The sequence below is a fragment of the Pterocles gutturalis genome, unplaced genomic scaffold (genome assembly GCF_000699245.1).
Source record: "Pterocles gutturalis isolate BGI_N339 unplaced genomic scaffold, ASM69924v1 scaffold18141, whole genome shotgun sequence".
NCBI lineage: Eukaryota > Metazoa > Chordata > Aves > Pterocliformes > Pteroclidae > Pterocles > Pterocles gutturalis.
In genome coordinates this window covers 56904-71755 of record NW_010103419.1, presented here as the reverse complement: position 1 = coordinate 71755, position 14852 = coordinate 56904, and the positions used below count along the sequence as shown (strand labels likewise).

The 14852-nt window shown below is 48.1% G+C and overlaps 1 protein-coding gene across 1 annotated transcript in view; it reads right to left on the bottom strand.

Annotated features, from left to right (window-relative positions):
* The window catches only part of GPC3 (glypican 3), a gene marked incomplete at its 5' end in the record, with an annotated part of 82040 nt that overhangs the window by 20508 nt on the left and 46680 nt on the right, over window positions 1–14852 (bottom strand). Inside the window, one exon of the mRNA XM_010086718.1 lies at window positions 6263–6416. Within this exon, the coding sequence (XP_010085020.1) occupies window positions 6263–6416 (154 nt within the window). The remainder of the gene's footprint in view (window positions 1–6262; window positions 6417–14852) is intronic.

Sequence of the window (14852 nt, the reverse complement as noted above, 5' to 3'; positions counted from 1 at the left end):
ATTAGGTACAATGTGAGGCCTGGAAGCGTCACAGCAGCACACACAGCCAGCTGAAGGATGCTATAAACAAGCCCATCTCTGAAAGCCACTAATAATTTTCCCAGTCTGTCAATTAAAGAAAAAATCATTTCTGCTGACGTCAAAAGTGAATTAATGAACTTGCCACTCAATTACAGCTTCAGCCAACTGCTACATGTGACTCCCTCTCCATCTTCTAGTTTGTATTCGAACAATGACATAGAATTCTTGACTTCCAACCAAATTTTCATTAAAAGGAGAAATTTCAACAAACACTTGAAATAGAAAAGCAATAATCAAGCTATTGCACTGTTTTAGTTGGTACGATTCCAGCTCTTCCATCAGGATAATCTAGTTGACATTTGGCCTTGTCACTTTTTCACCCTGGGACAGGATGAATGTCTTGTAAAACAGAAAGTTTCTGCTATCTTTGCTTCAGTCAAGCATTCACCAGCATCCTCTTTGAAAAAAAAAAGAAAAAGGCAAAAAAAAATTTGCTGCTGCAAAAATCGTACTTAGAATTCCTAACGCTTTTAGCAGAATAGGAAAAAAGAGAGTAAGGATGCTGCGTCAAACCAACACGGCTCACCCAGCTGCCTGAGCCAAGGACAGGGCACCTCTGTTGAAGGCTGAGCAGAGCCACATACAATAAATATTGATATTGTACGCATGATATTTTTCAGTAGGACAATCCAAGCCTGCAGGCTGTACAGCGGGAAGGCACAACAGCCACGTGGCCCCACGCTGTCAGCAAAATCCACATGGATGGGGACATTTTCCACCTGCAGAAGGAGTATTTTAAAAGTCAATCAGGTATTTGAAAAGGTCTTTCTCAGCAGACAGATGAACATCCAGAGACCCAGCACTAAATGGAGCAGAGCGGTATCAGCAGATACTAGCTGCTCAGATAGGGGCACCCTGAAGGCATTTGCAGAGAAGCAATCACCATGATAAAGGATGGGAAGACATGATCTTGTAAATATTTTAACTACTGTTGGCTTGGTCTGTCTCCCAGCACAAGCACCGAGTGAGCCCTGCCAGACGTCTGAGCACTCCCAGGCTGGGAGAGTCCCCTTTTCCAGCACGAATACCCACTTCTAAGGAAACTTTCCAAAACTTTCCGGCAGGAATGGGCTGCAGAAACCAAGAGGGCTGCACCCAAAGCACCGCCATGCACAGCCACTGTCTGGGCAGGGAACCCCACCGGTACCTGTTTGCTCCCCAGAATGAACAGCCTTTTGCACCCCTTGAAAAAGCAATCCACGGTAGCTGCAGCATCTCCTGTTCCCTGCCACAGCTGGGGCATGCAAGGAGCTCGGATTCACAGCACCTCCAGAAACAAACCTGGGAGAAAACGAGGTGCTGTGAGGAAGGTTATCAAACGCGGAGCTGTAGGAATGACATCTCAGCACTGAGACCTCTAAAACGTGGAATGGTTCACTGGGACACTGGAGATGTTTAAAAAGCAGACTAGGATGAAAGATGCAACTTACAGGGGTTCAGAGCAGCTTCCAAAAACACAGTGCGAGGCAGAAACCAGCGGGGTCCTGCTCTGTGCCCGCAGAGGGCACAGCCACAGGAACACGGCAGCCCCTTCTCCCTGGGAAGGCGGCTGCAGGAGACATCCACCGCTCTGCATCCTGCCTATGTTTCCCTTTGGGAGGAACAATACCTTTCTAACATGTATAAGGGGGTTACCATTAAACGGCTTTTCCACCTGGGAAGAGACCACGCTCAGCCAGCCCAGAGGTGATGTTTTAGCCTGCAAATTGATGAGAGATCTTGAAACAACCCTGCCAAAAGGGCAAACCAGTCACAAAGCAAGCCAGAAGCTATTAAAGAGTTACAGATCTGGGTAAATCAAGGGACACACTGTGGTGATCTTGACTCGCATCCAGTGCCTGGGTACGGTGTGGATTGCTGAAACCTGCGCAGAGGCTCAGCTTGCCCAGCTGGTCTGGCCTGCAAATTGATGAGAGATCTTGAAACAACCCTGCCAAAAGGGCAAACCAGTCACAAAGCAAGCCAGAAGCTATTAAAGAGTTACAGATCTGGGTAAATCAAGGGACACACTGTGGTGATCTTGACTCGCATCCAGTGCCTGGGTACGGTGTGGATTGCTGAAACCTGCGCAGAGGCTCAGCTTGCCCAGCTGGTCTGGCAGCACAGGGAGGCAGGGTGCAGGGAAACTCAGGGCTTCCCCGAGGGCTCCAACTACAACCTCCCCCTTAGAAATAACCAAGGGAGAGCAGAAACGCAAAACTGACTGCGGGTTATGCAGCAGGAACAGCCAGGCAGGGGAGCTGTTTTACACACGCGAAGTTGCAGAGCTATCTTTATGTATTCTTTATTGCACACATCTATCCTTACACATCTCATGGGATGAGGCCAACTTCCCTTCCCAGGACAAACTATTTCTACTTAATTCTGCCAAATCCATCTGTTCCCAAGACAACTTTTGTTACTGCCTAACACAGATATTTTGGAAGGGTAAATCTTCCCCTCATCTTCCCACCCCCTCAGTTGCTGTATCGCTCAGAACATTCCCTGGGTGATGCTCCAGCCACAAAATGGGATTGTTTTCCTCCTGGCAAAGCCTGTAAGATACCCAGGGGCACAGCATCCCTGCACAGGTGAGCTGGACCAAACCCCCAAAGAGCCTGCACCTCCTCTCCCCCAGCTCCTGCTAAAGCTGCCTGCCTGGCACAGGAGCCTCTCCAGCACCCATGTTTTATTTTCAGGCTTCCTGGCAACGAGCTCGTTGGTTATAAGTGGCATCTCGAGTGAGAACGCCGGAGGAGGTGAGCTAATTAGTGGGTGGCTGTCTGGAACAGGAGCGAAGCGCCAGCCACCCCGGGCTCTGTTTGCTTTGGGTGCTCGATGTAGGACGGCCAGTCCCAGCGGGGTGCGAGCACGTGTTTGTGTCGTACAGCCTGGAAGAGATTTGCACTGACTCATAATTTAGGGGAAAATACTATAATTTACTCACAGGCATGATTTGCCGTTGGTGTGGCATAAATATATGTGTATGTACACAGCTCTATTTTTAGAGCTGCGCAGCCAGGGGACCGGCTCCACGGTTACTCCATTGACAAACAGGATGCGCTCTTCTCTGAGCTGGGAGGTTTTCAGTCCTCCCCCTTATTGTAAACATTATCTGCCTTCAAAATCCTTAATGTGTTGCAGATGTGACAAACAATAAAAGACCTATCATAAAAAAAATGCCTGCCATCACTGCGTTTCCCACTGGAGCAACATAATAATGAATTTATTAACATATAGCGCTCACCAACATATGTTTATAGTCATTCACAAACTTTTGACTTGACAGTTTACAAGTGTGTTTAAATCATTAAAGTTTAAGTTGACTGTCCAGTTATTACAGGCTCATTATAAATAGGAAACAAAGGTTACATTTCATACAACAGGCGATAAATCAAAACTAGTCTGTATTTGAGGCTGATTTTTTTTTTTCCTTTTGCTCTTTTTTCATCTCCACATTTTCAAGACCTTCTGAGGGGACATCTCAGAGAGGCCAGCGCTGAGCAGCTGTTTGCAGTTAGCTGGCAGGACCAGCGGCACACACGCCGGTGACCAGGAGAAACTCCCATTCCATCCAAGAGATGCAAAGACCTCGGAGATGACAAATTCTGCCACTGCTTTCAGTCAACCACCAGCCAAACCCAGTGCTGGCCTGAGCCACCCAGCTCTCCTTGACCCAAGGCATCAGGCAAGTCCATCTGCAAGGCTTGGGACATCCTTCACAAGGGAGGAGATCTCCACGGCCACCACGGGGCCAGGAAAATTTTCTCCTGAGCTGAACAAAGCCTCTAAGAAAAGCACCCAAGCTCCGTTCCCCAACTGCAAACCTCAGAGTCAGCACAGGCATTCAAACACCCTCGAAGGGGGTTTTGGGGTTTGACCACCACACTATGACAGACCCCCTGGCCATCCAGCCGTGTTCCTGCCTTAACACTGCAGAGCATCCAGCACGGGACAAAACCAGAGTCAGTAACTCAAACCCCAGCCGCACCCAGTCCTTTCTGCCTCTATTACAGGGTAACCACCTTGGGAAGGAGAGAGATAAAGCCACACTAAATGTAAAAGTTCATTTTGTAAACTATTTCCAGATTCCAAAGCCTGGCGTCACTTCAAATTGGCATGCTAACCCAAAATTTAGAATTTGTGAAAGGGGTGGGGGGGGTGGGGTGGGAATGTGGAATGGTTTCTGGGCCCTTTTATTTCGTGCTATGTACATGTGATATGATATGATGGAAAAAATTAATTGAAAAATACTCTTTCAAAGTAAAAAGAAAGATCATTCTCAAAAATGTTGAAAGTGAGTATTTCCACACCATCAGCAACTTTTCCTGGGCTTGTTTCCAAGATAAAACTTGAACAGAGTCACAGTTTATATCCAATACCAACCAAATAGGATTCTGTCACTGTCAGATTAGCTTTTGCCTTTCTGCTCTAAAGCAAAACACAAAAAAGAGCACTACGGCAAGCGAGAAAGCACCAGGAAGCCTCCCTGGCCACCGTGATGGCACAGCTCACGTCCTCCAAGGTCAGACAGTGCCTAAAAGCTGTGTTGGCCAAACCTCACGCTCTCAGCAACCCGAAAGACTCAACCTGCCAGGAACACAGTGCCCCAAAACGACTGATGCTTAAAAGTTAATATTTAACTATCCTGTAGCAAAGGCAGCAGTGAACACCCTCCAGCAGAGTAGCCCAGGCAGCACTTCCTATCACATGTTCATGTACCGCAGCAGCAAGAGGTCTAAATTGCCAGGCCAGCAGGCTATCGGGGCGATCGATACAGTGATGAAACTAGGCTAGAGAGATAGGAAAAGGCAGAAAGGATTATATACATGGCTTCATAGATCACTGATGATATTATGGGGAAGCCTATAAAAGGAAATTAGAAACACATTAAAAATAGCACAAAGGTGTGACACAAAGATCACAGAAAATGAAACACGTAGCTCTGCTCTTGACTCAGGACAACGTGGATCACCTGTATTTCCTTAACGCACACTTTGATATTTAGTTCTTAGATGAAATAAAAGTACATTTTATCCTCCTCTGAATTCTATGTTTTTCTTTCAGACCTGGACTAGAGGACTTAAAAAGCCTTTTTTTTCCCTTACCCAATATTTGAATATATGTATTTTATATATTTTACATAATGTGTCAATAATCTTTGATATGAAACTGGCATTTAATATTTCACCTCTCACTTCATTAAGGATATTTTAATTATCCCAGACCAATAGAAGGGAATTTATAAACATCTGTGCTTCGTTTAAGAGCCCAAATTTGCCTCTTAAATTTCAAAGCTGTAAAGCTGATTTTATCCAGGTTCAGTTGTCTGGTCTCTTGAAGAGCAACACACAGCACTGGAACCAGCAGTAATTGGGCCAAGCCTCCAGCCCACAGACCCACATCCAGCGGACACTGCACATCCACAGCGGACACAGCCTCAAACAGCCTCGTCTTGCTCACGCGAGCAAAATGGATGATGCTGCTGAGCTCCACGGAGCCAGGAGGAGGACGACAGCGGTTAGTGGACTGGGGAGAAGGTACACGCCAAAAGCATGTGTGACTGCCCAAGTCACCACCAGTCCTTCGCTTTCTCCTCCCGATGGGTAACTACAGACTACCTTATCAATAATGGAGCTTCGAAGCAGCAGGAGTGCCTCGTGGCTACTTTCAAAGCATCCAAAGACACGACATGGCAAGCAACACGGTTTTAGGCTCCTGAGTACATAAATCACTTCTGAAAAATGAGCCTGAGTTATTTGTGAAAAATTACCATTGGTCTCTAAACCCTAGATCAGAAATAACCATCATTTGCTCTGGTCAAACCGACTTTCTGATGCCCTCCAGAAAGCAGAAAAGGTCATCTCTAAGCTCATGAGCCTGAGCAGCAGTAGGAAGGAGAGAAGAGGGTGCCTCTGGTATCTATAGCAGGTTTGCAAACTGTCTTGAACGCTCTCCCATGGGTTGCCCTCAACACACCCCTTCAAAACCAACCTGGAAAAGCAGGGGTGTTGCTTCTCCAGCTGCTGTCCCTGCTGGCACCGAGGCCAGCCAGCCCGACACTGAACATGACAAGGCTCTGAGCACTGGTGGTGCCTGCAGCAAGTGGACCTGAGCAGACCCCAAGCGGCAGCTTCCCCACTGTCACCAAGACCTACAACCCCCAAAGCCACAGCCACTGCAGCACCACCATCCCCATCACCTGCTAAGAACCGGAGCTGGTTCCTCACTCGCAGCTCTCCATCCCCAGAGCCTCTGCCGCAGTCATCTTCATCATCACAGTCTCCGCTCTCCTCCTCCTCCTCCGGGATTTTTCCTGGAGCTTTTCGGTGGGGCAAAGCCATCCCTTTGAGCAGCTGAAAGACACGAGGTGCCACAGTCATTCAACAGCTTCCCTCCACCCTCCCTACCTCTTCATCTCACATTTGCAGGGGGATTGGGTGACAAGATGGGGACAGGGCTTGGCAGAGCCAGGACAGTGCAACAGGACCCCCATTGCACTCCTTATGCCCAAGCACTGACAAGCTCAGGTTCATTCAAGGACAAAGCTGCCCACAAAACTTCAATGGAAGAACCAGAAGGAGGGGGAGAAAAACACACCGAGTAACTCTGCCTTTCAGCTCCTGCCCAGAGAGCATCACGTGAGCTGGAGCACATCTGCCAGCCCTGAGACCCCAGTGCCACCCAAGCTCAGGAGCCGGCTGCAAAGCACGTGTCCAAAGTTAGACCAGACAGGGTGAAAACCAGTAGCAAAAGGCAACTCTGGTCAGGGATTCTCACTGCCCTCAGGGACTATCTCCCATCTGAGAAGTAACACACCTGAAAGGAAATGGCAGATCTCTCAGGTCTGTATGGAACCCCACAAAAATAACCTAAAAGTCTCATTCCTCACTCTTGAAGTGCAGAGGACGCTAGTCAAATTTTCTGGGATAGCCAAGCGACATAACGAAAGGATCTTTTAAAGGATGTTTTAAAGCTGAGTCCTAACTAACAGAGACAGGCTGCACTCCCCTGAGATGGGGACTCGAACCCCTCCACCGAGCACGGGGCCAGGATGGCTTTCACAACACGGGTGGGAGCTCCCCATGCTGCCCCTTCACAGCACACGGGCGGATTAGACACCTTTTAAGCTATCCTGACTTTTCTGATTTTGCTGTTGCTGAAAGCAGCCAGCTATTTCATCATAAACCCAGATCCACTTTGAAAAAGTGTGAGTCAGACAGTTAATATATGTTGAAAATTTCTATCACTACCACTCCACTGCTAAAAGCCTTCTTGAATTTAATCTCAGCACTAAAAAAAAAAAAAAAAAAAAAAGAAAAGGATAAGTAACAGACAAGATATTGCAAAATGGGAGTTTTCCGCATACTTCAGGGGTTTAGTTAGTTCCATCTATTGCAGCAATATGCATGCCTTTCAAGGCATTTTTTAATATCTGGAATCTAGGTTATATTTTTAAACTATTAGGCTAGCCCTAGAAAACAGTTTCTAAAATATTTAGCTGCTGAAGTTTATACAGCCTTGGAGGAATGCTTTCGGCATCTGGCTCGCTCTGTCCACGGCAATGTCCACATACCTTAATGTTTATACTAGAGGAGCATAACGTAATGAAAAACAAATGGCTCAACACGAGATGCCTTCATGTTCCCTCGCTGCGTCTTGTGGGGAGAAGCAACGCAGCAAACCTCTCCCTGGCACGTGCAGAAGTCTGCCCAGTGTGACAGCCACGCCGCGTCCCACATCCACGGTAGGAAGTAAAACGCAGCTCATCTCCCCAAAACTCTGGGGATGCTTTTCCGTGGCCTTCAACAGCCTTTGTCCCAGACTGTTTAAGTTCACTTTTCAGGAATTTTATTTTATTTAGACATTTACAGCCCTTTCCCAGAATAGGGTGTCACCACAAAAGAACAACAAACAAACAAAAAAGGCAAATGCAGCACTGGGGGTAGCATTGGGAAGACCTTGCACAGGAACCAAACACGCCGACTGCTCAAACCTTCACTTGAGTTTCTCTCCTCCAAACGAAGCCCACAGCTAACAGCTGCCCTCAGCACAGAGTATATGAGTTCAAGGTATAACGAGGGTCTCCCAAGCAGAGCAGTTAATTTCAACACGCACCAGTTTGAATCCATTGCCCCAGTGCACCATTGCTAAAATACCCAAGCCCATCACGGTGGAAGGGGACCGCGACTGCCCAGCGGCAGGATGCTCACTCCTCTGCAGGATGCTCCCTGCCCTGCACCCGAGGCATGGAGCAAGCCAGCCAGGACCCCACTGCGCAGCTCAGCAGCACAACTTTCATTACTTACCAGAAAAAGCAGAGGAACTTTCTGGCAGAGAGAATTAAGCTTTGGGATATTTTCAGATTTAATAAGCTCAGCAGGGGATGGGGGGAAAATCAGGATTTTTCAGTTGTGTCTTTTCAAATGTTAAAATTACCAAGCATTTCTTGTATTACTACTTTTTCTTGGCATGCCATAAATTAGCAGCTTAATTTCTCCGCCTTTGTAGCCACAATAAAACAAGAACTTTCTGAGAAACACCACGCAGGCCCTGACTTTGGATCAGGTGAGCGGGACATCCTTGCACCACGCTGCTCCTTCCTTTTCCAGGACAAAGCTCCATCCTCAGCTACGCGCTGCCCAGCTTCTGAGAACCATGAGGAAGTTCAATGACTGAAATTCTGCAGCTGGCTCTGGGAGAAATAAAGGCCATGACACAAAACCTACTGGCACCATTAGCAGGAGACCCCACTCCGTTGGTGCATCCAGACCCATGAATGCCGTCGGATGCCTCGGCTTCAGCCAGAGCAGCAGCCACAGTCCCACTCATCGACCATTACACAACCTCCCCCATGGTCTGCACGCTTTATGAAATTATATTTGGTGGACTGAACATAGATTCCCCACCCTTAAACAGTAAGCAGAGCTGACTGTACCCTAACATTACAGTTTATTCATGTCCTGTGGTTTAAAGCCTATGGTAAGAGGCAGGAAAATACATAGTCTGGCAATCACTAAAGTAGCATGTAACAGTGAGATAGCTTTAACTTAATCACAACTCATCCAGCTGTAAGAGTTTACAATCATATCTACTCTCCTTTGCTAAACCACAATGGCAAAAATACACTATAATGTACCCCATGTAAACTAAAGCACTAATTGTGGGAGTCCGTGCGCACTCGCGCATCTCCGAGGTGTCTGCAGGGCATTCATCTCCCGTCTGCATCAGCTTTATTTCCAATCTCATCCTTTTTAAACCAGGACCCTCCGGATGGGCAGGGTGGGCAGTGCTGCGGTACCTCCACTGCCATGCCAGCCGCCGGGGCATCGGCACGAGGGACACCGGGCAGCCCCGGCTGGTCTCCATACACATCGTTGTTGCTTGGCTTGTCCTGTGGCCTCCCTACAGCTTAAAAAACAAGGCAGGTGGGAACGGCGCGCCGAGCCTTTCTGCAAGGAAAGCTCCCCAGGGCATCCCAGCGTGATTTACACAATTATTCATAACCGTACAGTGACCAGACAAAAACAGATGCAGCAACGCGGGGTAATGATTCAGCTGGATTTGGACAGGCCACTGTATGTTGAAATCTTTATAACTCCTCATTCTTTACAACCACTTTACTCAGAGCTCACCATCCCACCAGCCCACTGAGCCACCTGGTCTTGTTTTTCCAATTTTAACATAAACAGTGAGACCTGCAACATACTTTTTATCATTAATCTCCCGTCTCTGAAAAGAAATCAGCCTTGTGTTTCTTGGACTGTAGTTTAATACCAGTTTTCTCCTTTTGGAAACTACACCCATGGTACTGCAAATATAAATTTGAGCAATACCCAAAATTGTGCCCACAACTTCAGATAAAATATCAGCAGTGAGCTACATGCACTGTGGTGCTTTAGGGCAGAAATCATCTCTTTCAACACACTTCAAAAATATATAAAGAGAACAGTCGAGCAGATTATTAAAGGGAATAGAAGACTTTTAGAAAAACACTTAATTCCTTCACGAGTTTAGGGGAGAAGTCTGATTGATATTTGTAATCTTTCGGTGGACAGAGCTGTCATTTAATTTAGCTTGCATGACTGAAAGAATTTAATAAAAGTGTTCTGTAGAGTTTTGCTGAAATTCTTTGCGTGTTTTTAGTAAGCCTCTGGAATAGGATCAAACCTAAAAAGCTGGAGACGATGGAAACTGAACTTGCAGCTAAAATAATATTCAGAACTGCAATATATGCTTAATAATCAAGTATTCACATCCAGCAGAAAAAGTGCATTAGCGCAGAAACTCCTCTGGATCCCCAGCCGTGTGTCCATGTGCTGCTTGGCATCACAAAGAGCACCCTGGGAACTCAACCCAGCAGCGAAAACCAGCCCCTGGCTTTGCTAGAAACCTCTCAAAACTCAACCAAACCCACCAACTCATGACTGTACACAAAACCTGGGACGCCTTTCTTCAGAAGCCTCGGTAAGAAAGAGTTTTGGAGGAGCAAAGGTGTTATTTCCCCTTGCATGGCTCAAGGCACCCGCGCTGGGCACACACTTTTGGGAACCCAACACAGATGCCCGCTGCACTTCCCACACAACTCCCGAGATTCCTGACGGGTCAGGTTTTTCTATTTTAAATTCCAGTCTGCTGAAAACACTGTTTTTAGGGGAGAAAACCTAGATCTTATGGCCAATCCTGACCTTGAAATCTGTAATATTGAATAATTTATGGGTGGCTTTTAAATCAGGACAGCATCATGGGAAACGTGCAGATTTTCACACGATACTGTTCCCTGTTAGCAGCTCATTACAGTGTACAGAAGTATATTCCCATTATGAAATACAGCTGGGGTTGTTTTGCTTACGAAGGCCATTATCTGATCACAAGCAAGAATGGGGGAAAGGAACCCATTTTAAAAGGCTGAAGTTGTGGACTTTTTGAAAACTCGTGTTTTGAATTTTGTGGCCTGATCATACACAAGCATGCAACAGCAGAATCGATTCTCTCCACTTCCTCTGCTTATTAGCTCTGGAAATGGCATGGAAAAATTATCTTTTATTAGCAAATACTTTCTTTATTATTTAACCGACTCTCATCATGAGATTTGCTGGTGCCCTCCACCCTCACTTTCCTATTTCCCAGCTCTGTTCGGTTTATTCTTTCAGTGGACAGGGCCCTGGGTGGCACAAGAGTGTGCACCAGCAGAATCTCAATGCAACATCAACAGCATCATTCTCACTTGCTTCTTTCCAGGCTCTAAAAAGCTTTCCCCCTCTTGGGCGGCAACAAAATGCAACACATATTACAGAAAAACTCAGTGTTCCCTGGCACTGAACACCAAATGCCATTTAAAAATAAGGGTATGTAAAACTTTAAAAATATCTGTAAATACCAGGATTTGTACTTCTGTCTTGGAAGACTGAGCATGTGTGTGCATAGGCGGGCATCGCTGCCCTTCCGACCACGACGTTACCCATGGATGGAGGAGCCCATTTTGTCAGGACACCCCAGTTGTGGTTTCCTTATGGCCCTTCCAGTTGGACACACCTTGGCAGTGCAGACGTGGCAGAGGAGAAATAGAAATACAATTAGGAACAGGTTTCAAGCTCAGCACAACAAGAAGCAATCACTAATCAAATGTTAATAAAGTGGAAGCAGTCTTTGGAGCTGGAAAAGTCATTTTCCGAGCTTGGAAAAACAACGAATTGGGCATGTCAGCTGTTTTATCAGCTGCTCTAAGAGCAAATTCTGCACTTCCCCATGCTGCCTGCTTTGAGACATCTCAGGTTTTGTACTGCCAAAGCCGTACTCAGCAGACCAAGCCCCAGGCAGTGCCTCCTGCCTGCTCTGGGCAGGGTGGGCAAGGGATGGCCCCGGGATGCTCTCCCCACGTACCGCTCTTGGGTCACTCCTGTTTTGGGGCTCCATGTCAGCCCATGGTGAGGGGGCCAAAAGAGGTGAACCATAGCTCTGGGTTTATATTGTGGCTCTTCAGCCATAAAAACATTTTAGTCTTTACTTTTAGTCCTCAAAGCACCATCCTATGCAACAGGAAAAATCCCTGCTGTGCATCACCCAAGGTCTACCAGCACAGCACGACCCCCTTTACTCCCCTCACAGGCTCCAGAGGAGATGCTCTCAGCTGCCAGTAGATCAGTTTTCCTGGTCAATCTCCTGATAGCATGAAGAAGCTGGTGACAGCAGTGAATTATTGGCTAAAGGGTGGCCCTACTTTATGGATCATCAGCTTAATTCCAGATTAGCTATCAGAACTGACAACATCCCTATGGGTAAAGGAAGACAGATAAGGACCCCGAAGTGCTGGCAGTAATTAAAATGACTCCACACTGGACAGTAAATCTCTTTCTGCAGCAGAAGGGGCTGCCAAGCCGTTATGAATTGCTCTGGTTTGGCGACAGCAAGCTGATGCCCAGGACGGGATGCTCCCACGGATGCGGAGGTTAAGCCCTCGGCGGCACCACAGCATGCAGAGGGACCAGCTCCTGCCTGCACAACCCCAGGCAGGGGAGGTGTCACTTCCCCAACCCGAACAAATGCTCATTCATCACTGGGCACATGCGAAAAAGAGATTACTCAGGCTTTACGATCAGCTCATTCACCTTATATCCAGTTCCTTCCCCTTCCACCCCGCAGCTATTTACGGCTTGTTTTTGTGCAGCAGTAGGAAGGAACAGGACGGTGTGGGTGCCAAGCAGGGCCACAGGGTCCAGCCCAGGCTGCTGGGCAGTCCCCGTCTGCTTCTGGCTCATCCCCTGAGACCCGCATCGATGCCAACACCAGAGAAATGCTGCTTTTCTTTTTGTGAGCTGCTACAGTTCCTTCTCTTCCTATGCATTTCTGAGACCAAACTATCACCAGTCCTTCAGCATCCCTTCCTACACACCGCCATCCCCCTCCTCAAACTACAGACATCTCTCAAACTCCCAAACTCAATTATTAAACCAATCATTGAACACGCTGTTGGACCAGGCAGTAGATATCTTCAGCACATTTCTGAAGTCTGCCTGGACCTTTTCCTGCCAGGACTGGACAGACTCCTACAAGTTACCACTTCTCTAGAAGTGGCGTAGGAATGCAGCTATTTCATGCTAACGCTCCCTTCCAGCTCTTCTTCGCTTTGTCTGGGCTGACCTGCGTTGTTTCCTCATTCTCAGCCTCTGCCACAGGACCCATAATGGCTCCAGATTTGGTGCTACTTGTGCCAGAGCACCTCCTGAGGATGTTTTGTCTGGTGCACAACCCAGGAGACCATTTGAGCTTACACCTGTACCTTGATAAATGGAGCAGAACACCATACTAATGGGTGGACCTTTAAACCTGCACCGTGGAAAGAGCTGGGATTTCAAGACTACTTGGCCTTTCAGACTGCCTGGAAGAATGAAACAAGGAAAGAAAGTCACTGAGAGAGCTGTCCCCATCAGGCAGATAACCACCCACATCTTTTGAGGGTGGAAAAGGCATTGTAAAGATGCTCCCTTTCTTGCTACCTGCAAGGGCTGTCTGCCTTGACCCCTTCCCACATCGTTTCTTTACTGGCATCATCCCTGCTTTTTCTCCCCACAAAGTTTCTCAGCCCCTACCAGCTCCCCTCTCCTTTCCACCCACTCTGCGTCACTAGACAGGAGAACCTGGACCGATTTCTCCACCTCCCTCAGGGGGTTTGGCAGCTGAGCGAAGGAGGGGTGTGGGAGCCTACAGGGGCCAGGCCCATCACTGCTATTATCCATATTTTCCATGTTTTGTTTACTTATGTTGGAGCAGAACCCCACTCTGCCATCCAAACACTGCTCAGGAAGGCCCAAAGTGCATGTCACCAGAAGATAAAACATGAGACAACAAGTAAAGTAAGAGTACAAGGAAAAGAAGACAACATGGATAGAGGCGGAGCAACCAACCACCTCATCACCATCACATCCTTCAGGCATCTGAGCAAAGATGGCCTGGAAGGAAGGTACCCTAGATGCAAGAGCATCTAGAAGGACAGGTAGCTTTCATACCACCTTAAGCCACCTGCTAAAAAGCCCCACATTTCTGTAGAGGGGGACCAGCATGCCCAAGGCAGGGCGTGTGGCTGGCAGGTCCCCACAGCCCCCTCGCCGCCCACCGGCCAGCTCAGCCCAGCCTGTGCCAGAGCGTCTGGGAGATTTCCTCTTGGCTCGGGCTCCAGCACACGTGGCCGCTCTCCGGCTGTCAGCGACGTCTGCCGGGGCTGCCTGCGAGACAAACATCTCGTCCTTGGCACCAGGTAGGAAAGAGTAAGCCGAGAGCTGCGCCGGAAGGATTTCTTCCCCCCCTTCTTCTGCCACATAAATGAGAGGCCAACCTCTGTCCCAGATGCTCCCCTTTCTCCCTAAAAGCTCCCAGCAGAGAGGGTCTTCTCAAATTGTGTACTTTTGTGCACAGGGTTGTCTTGCACAGGTTTCTGGCAGAACACCAGCCCCTGTCCCCCTGGCTGCATGCCCCAGGGGCTTCTCTTTAGAGCTTCACGTTGGCATTCGCTTCACCCCAAGGCACTGGAAGCCCATAAGGCAAATGCAAGCAGCTCTGCCAAATGTCCCAGCTCCACATAGCCATCACAGGGGACTGAACAACTGCCCCATAAGCCAGTCACCTCCTATCAGATAGGACAAGCCCAGTGCAGGGCTAATTACCCAGCCACTGATTTCAGCAGAGGCTTAAATCGGGCAGGAGGAGGAGGACACCCCAAAGCTGTCAGCCAGGGAGGAGGGAGCAGCCGGTGTGCCCTCCCTGGGGACCCGCTGGCCGCTGCACTGGGGCAGGTT